Source organism: Arachis duranensis, chromosome 3 (assembly GCF_000817695.3).
Source record: "Arachis duranensis cultivar V14167 chromosome 3, aradu.V14167.gnm2.J7QH, whole genome shotgun sequence".
Taxonomy (NCBI): domain Eukaryota; kingdom Viridiplantae; phylum Streptophyta; class Magnoliopsida; order Fabales; family Fabaceae; genus Arachis; species Arachis duranensis.
The window spans coordinates 25,252,766-25,259,481 of record NC_029774.3 but is presented as its reverse complement, the minus strand read 5'-3'; the positions used below and the strand labels follow the sequence as shown (position 1 = coordinate 25,259,481).

General features: G+C 36.7%; 1 protein-coding gene across 1 annotated transcript in view; it reads right to left on the bottom strand.

The window, feature by feature from the left end:
* The window catches only part of LOC107478007 (uncharacterized), a 22,370-nt gene extending 20,992 nt beyond the window's left edge, over nucleotides 1-1,378 (bottom strand). Inside the window, exon 1 of the mRNA XM_016098107.3 lies at nucleotides 1,307-1,378. Coding sequence (XP_015953593.2) covers nucleotides 1,307-1,378 — 72 coding nt within the window. The remainder of the gene's footprint in view (nucleotides 1-1,306) is intronic.
* Nucleotides 1,379-6,716: the final 5,338 nt, after the last annotated feature.

Here is a 6,716-nt window from a genome sequence, read left to right as displayed (position 1 = left end):
ATTGTGCTTGATTTAAGGGATTTTATGACCTTTTACCCACATTTATTCAATGAAATAGCATGATTTTGTGATTGTCTCCTTATTTGTGCTTAGATGTTAAAACATGCTTTTCAACCCTTAATTTGATGGTTTTAATCTCCCTTTGATTCCACTAGATGCCTTTATATGTTTGTTAGTGATTTCAGATTGAAAAGGCTAGGAATGGATCAAAGGAGTGAAGAGGGAAAGCATGCAAAGTGGAGAAATCATGAAAAGTCAAAGAAGTTGAACTCGCCCATGGACGCGCGCGTGCACCTGGCGCTTGCGCGCACCTGCGAATCGCCCATGGGCGCGTACGCGTGCTGTGCGCGTACGCGTCAGTGCTGGTTTATGATTTTTTAATGAAAACGTGACCAACGAATTCTCAAGGATTGTGGGGCCCAATTCCAACCAACTTTGGCGCCTAAACTGCTATTTAAAGCCAAGGATTGAAGAGCAAAAGAGAGGAGTTCATTTTCACACATTAGGATTAGTTTAGAAGTAGTTTCTAGAGAGAGAAGCTCTCACCTCTCTCTAGAATTAGGATTAGGATTAGGATTAGTTCTTAGATCTAGGTTTTAATCTTTGCTTTCTTCTACTTTTACCTTTCAATTCTTTGTTGTTACATTCATCTTCTTCTACTCTTTTGTTATAATTTCCTTTATGTTGTTCTTATATTTTGTTGTAGATCTAGTATTGTTCCTTTCATTTTCTTTCAATTCAATAAGAGGTAATTGATAATAATTGTTCTTCTTTACTTTTCTATTGTTGATCTCTTGCCTTTGTAGTTAGATCTCTCTTTAATTCTTGCAATTTATGTTGCTTACTTTTATTGCCTTTTATATGTTTGTTGAAATGCCTCTTCTAGATATAGTGTAGATTTTGTTCCTCTTGGCTTAGGTAGAGTAATTAGTGACACTTGAGTTATCTAATTCCTTTGTTGATTGGTAATTGGAGAGATTGCTAATTGGTTTGGAGTGCACTAAAGCTAGTCTTTCCTTGGGAGTTGACTAGGACTTGTGGCTCAAGTCAATTCATCCACTTGACTTTCCTTTATTTAGTAAGGGTTGACTAAGTGGTAGCAATGGACAATTCTCATCACAATTGAGAAGGATAACTAGGATAGGACTTCTAATTTTCATACCTTGCCAAGAGCCTTTTATAGTTGTTAGTTTACTTTCTTGCCATTTATCTTTCATGCCTCTTATCAAAACCCCAAAAAAATAACTCAACCAATAACAAAACACTTCATTACAATTCCTAGGGAGAACGACCCGAGGTTNNCCACCATGCTTATTGGTCTGAAGTCCTTCATTTCTTCTGGCACATCTATCTTTGAGGCTAGAGTCACCCATGTCATGTTTAAGTTCCTGTGTAGGAATCCCGTTCTGAAGAAGTCCAAAACTGATTCTGTGAACTCCATCCCAATGATCTCCCAATAATTTTTCACAAAGAACATGTTGAATCCGTCAGGGTCCGGTTCTTTGGTAGAACCACATGACCAAACAGCTTCTTTTACTTCAAATATAGGATGGCATCAACTCCAGTTGCATTGCTTGCTCCTCAGATAATCTTGCAACCAATCCCTCTTGGACTCTTATAACCGGCATCCTATCTTGGTGATAGAGATTTTTGAAGAATTTTCTTGCTTCATTCTTAATCCTTCTCGGATCTTTGAACTGTCTGTTGCCGATCTTGATTTCCCTTATTAGCTTCTTTCTGCTTCTGATTGTTGCCATGGTATGAAAGTATCTTGTATTTTTGTCTACCTCCTTGATGTATTTCTCCCTTGACATTTGCTTCCAATACTCTCCTTTTTGTATATACCATATATCCAGCTGGCCTACCAACGCCTTCCTTCTACTCAAGTTTATTTTTGCCTCAATGTTTCCTTCTAGGAGTACTTCCACTTTGGCAATTTCACTTTCTAACCTCCTGATTTTATCATCAATGTTGCCAAATACCTCTCTGTTCCATTTTGAAATGTTCTTCTTTATTAGCTTTAATTTCTCATGCATCGGTAACTTTCCTAAGGCCCTCCATTCCTCTCCCAACATTGGTAAAAATTTCGAATTAGAAAATCAAATGTCAAGAGAGCGAAAAGGTTTCGGACCCCAGTGCAATCTATCCGTCATCAGGCATAAAGGTACATGGTCTGACTTAGTACATTTTAACACCTCAATTCTTGATTCTGAAAACTTTTGTAGCCATTGAGGATCCACACAAATCCTATCAAGCCTACTGGCCTGGCTTCCCCTCCTCCAAGTAAATTTTCTGCCTTGGAGAGGAAGGTCAACCAGGTTCATATCTTGAATCCAGTTGCCAAAATTCCTCATCCCTGCTATACTTCCTCTTCCACTATACCTTTCTTCTGAGCATAATACTTCATTAAAATTCCTGAATACAATAATGGGTCTCATTAGGCTATTCTTTAAAGCCAATAGATCATACCACAACTCTCTTCTTTCACTGACCGAATGATTTTTGTAGACAAGAGCAACATAAATTTCTCCACCAAATTATCTCAACATACCAGTAATATTGATCCATCTATAACCCTTATCTCTTCTAATTACCTCAAACATCTCCTTATCCCATATACATACAAGGCCACCACTACTCCCCTCACCCCCAGAATGTTCCCAATCAAAGTCGGAATTTTTCCACATCCTTTTTATCATATTCTCAGAGATACTATCGGTTTTAGTTTCAACAATACCTACTATTATCAAATTCAAATTTTTCACAAATTCTTTGATGCATCCCACCTTCCCCTTACTCCTTAACCCTCTACAATTATAACATAAAATCATGGATTGTGGTTTGAAGCTCCTACCTTTGTTTTATGGGTTCTCTTTCTTCCTCTTGTTCTGTTGGTAACTTTAATATCTTATATCGCATTTTCCCCTTTCAGATCCTTCCTGATGAAGATCACATCTTCTTCCTCGTCACTGCATTCCAGGTTCAATTGCGATCCCAAGATCCAAGCTTTTGTTGCCTCACTCACAGTGTCACTCTCCTCACCATCATTATTTTTTGAATGTTGATTTTCTGTGCCCATTTCCCTTGTGATTTTGATATCTCTGTTCCCTTGCCTCGTTACTTTAGCACTATTCTCACCTTTCTTCTTTTTTTTTGTGATTTAATTGCCAGTAGCACTTTCTTTGATTTTTCTCTATACTTGAGAGAGTGTAACCTTCTTTCTTTTAGAGTTGGGCCGAAAGAGGCCTTTTTGTTTTTTTAGCTTCTGCTCTAGCCATCCCCTGTTTCATGCAAAATGATTGTTTTTTCTATTTTTTCTTGATCTGCAAGGAGTTATTGTTAACAAAGTCTTCAAAACCAGGTGAAACCGTAGGGCCAGAATTTGATTCAGAGTCCACCACATAGTTATTACCCACCATCAAGCCCATTTTCTCCTTCTCTCCTTTATTTACTAGCTTACCCTGCAAGCCCAATTGTGTTTCTTGAATGATTTCTTGAATCAGTGTTCTGATCATCATGCCAGCATTTTGTACAATTTGAATCACCCTGGTGGTTGACCACTTCAAATGATTGCATATCTAGAACCGTGCCCCGGTCATTATTTCTTTCTTCATTCCTATGCACAACGGTCTCCATGTCATTAAGATCACCCACTATCTCATTATTGCACATGTCTTTTCCTATGCAATATGCCACGTCATCTTCCCTAACCTTGTGTCCATGAGTTTGAAAATTTGGTTGGTCACCACAAGCATTTGCAGATGCAACAATGGCCTCCAAATTAATGAAATCAGTCCGGATATGTTCCATTGTGTCAGTTTTTTGACTTTCTGCACCATATTCCTTCATAAATATTTTGAACTTACTACCATTTAAACCAATAGTAATTAGATCATGGATCTTGGGGAACTATGTTGTGTCCACTAGCACTCTAACAAAGTCATATTCATCATATTTAGCTGTGTTTAAATCCATGTCAATGATAGTACCCCATATTCGAGCAATGTTGTTGAAGTTTTCCTCATTCCAAGCATTCAAGGGCATACCATAGATATCAATCTATACTCTTCTTCTTCTGTTAGTTTCATATTCAGACCAAGCCCTTATTTCACCAAAGTGGTTGAGAAAAAATGGCGAGTTCAAAGCCTCCTTCATGTTTTCTTGTGAATCAAAGACGAGAACCATTTTGAAGCTTCCCATTTGTTTCACTTCAAGGAGATTGTGCCACTCCTTGAATAGGTTTATTGTCACTTCTTCATGGTTCAGAGGAATCACCGTCTCCTCTACAATGCTTCTTTGTAGCTTTTCAACTAGTACAGGATCGATGCTTCCTTTAATTTCATCAAGCATAACCGGTCTTATATTGTGATCCTTTCTCTTACATGACTTACAACCTTCAACATTGTCAAGAATGTCTTTGCCCACACCATCATTCTTATTTTCTTTGTCATTTTTAACTTCCTCACTCATCAAAGCCTCCTTGAATAATCTACCCTCCTGTTGGATGTAAAAGTTATTACTAACTCCTTGTCTATTAGGTCTTGTCTCCTATTTAGCGTTGGGCTGTTTAGTGTGATTCCAATTACTTTCAGCACTAGCAGTATGTCTTCCATATTTTGCCTCAGATACGATCAAAGGAACGCCTTCCACACACCATCTATGTAAATTTTTTACTGCTCTTTTGGTATGGTTCTTGAAAGCATAACGCACAAACGCAAATCTCATTGACGATTTTGCTCCGTTCTTTTTGGAAATGAAGACGTCCACCACATGTCCCGCACTACTAAAGACCTCCCATATCCATTGAATATTTGCCTTTTGTGTCAAATTATCCACGAAGACCGTGTATGATCTCTTTTCAAGGCTTTTGAATTTTTCTACTATTCTCTGACGGTATCGATTTCTATTGTTATGCCATAACGTAGTTAATGGTTGATGATTTGGGACCTTTCCATGGAAGTTCCTAGCTTTTCGGTGTCTCACCTCTACCTACTGGAGCCCACCCTTTCCTTTCTCACTCTGGTTTTCTCTCTCTCTCATACTACCCCCAAGAAGACTTTAAAAAATAAATTGAAACAGAATTACCTAAAATTAAGGGATTGTGAATGAATGAGTGAATGAAAATATTAGGCAATTTATGGTTAGATATGAGAAATTAAAGACTTTTTATAATTCAATGACACTAATGCACTATTGTCTAAGATAGAATTTTTTATATCTCTCTCACAAGTGTGTTTATTACTCTTAGTTTTTTTTCTCTCAATAACTCATCTCTTTCACTATTTACTTTTTCGCAAAACTCTCTTTTATACTCAAATATTGACTCTTTCTATTGAAACGATCACTCTTTTTTTCACTTTTTCTTATTTTAAATTTTTTTCTATTCTCTCTTATTTTTCAATTTACTTACATGCCACACCCTTTTGAAAATTTGTGCACATTTGATTTTTTTAAGTATACATCTACATTTACAACATATTTAACAAATTCTTTTACCACTGATCTAAAAGAAGAATTAAACATAGAATTAGAAAAATTCTTTTTCTTATGTTATTTTATATAATTTTTTTAATCTGAAATTTTGAATTTTGTCTTATCTTCAAACTTTACTCCTTTAAAAACTCTTATATATATGGAGTCTGAAGAAAGTCAAGTTGTCACAAGTTGCCGTCGCTTCTCTACCTTAATGGCCAAATTAACTAAATCTTCTATTGTTACATAATGGTGACGTTCGACCTTGTTTGTAATTTCTTTGTTTAATTCAATAAGACATCGTCCCATAAGCTTTGATAGCCAAATTCAATAATCTTTTGAGGTACTCTTTTGTAGATTTTGATCCTTGTTTTAACTTACGAAACTTTTCAAAAAACTCCTTATGATATGATGATGGCACGAACCGGTTTTTCATGATTTTCTTCATATTTTTCTATGTGAAAATTGGACTTTTTCATACCTTCTTCTAGATCTACCTAACTCATATCACTAAATACGAATATCGTCTAAAAATTTGATTTTTACCGATCTAATATTTTTTTCTTTGAAAATATGCAACATACAAAAATCAATTCTACCTTCCTTTCCCATTCAGAATAAGTTTCAACAGCATTCCTTCCTTTAAAAGGAGAGATTTGCATCTTGAAAATCTTTCTTTCATGTGAGATTCTATCACGGTCACTATTACCATTCTCAATCCTCATTAGGGATGGCAACGGGTCCCCATGGGAGCGGGAACATGCCCCCGCCCCCGCCTCCATTATCTGTCTCCGACCCAGTCCCGCGTAACGGGAATCCCGTATCCGTTAGGGACTTAGGTATCTGTGGATATCTGTGGACTTTTTTAAAACAAAAAAAATTAAAAAATTAAAAAAATAGAGATAATTATCAACAGCCATAGAACCTTCGAAAGTACATACTCAAATGATAATAGCAAATCCACAAATGATTAAGGCAAATTCATAGAAATTTTGATAATATAATTAACACACATAGAACATAGACAGTGATAACAGCAAATCCACATATACAGTGATAACAGCAAACCACATATGAAGACGGAGACCCTCACTGCTGCGACAAAAACGGTGATGACGGCCCTCCCTACTGCGATGAAGACGTCATTGAGAGAACCCTTCCTACTGTGACGAAGACGGCGTTGAGAGAATCCTCACTACTGCGATGAAGAGAGAAGATACCGACAATGGATGATGAACGACGAA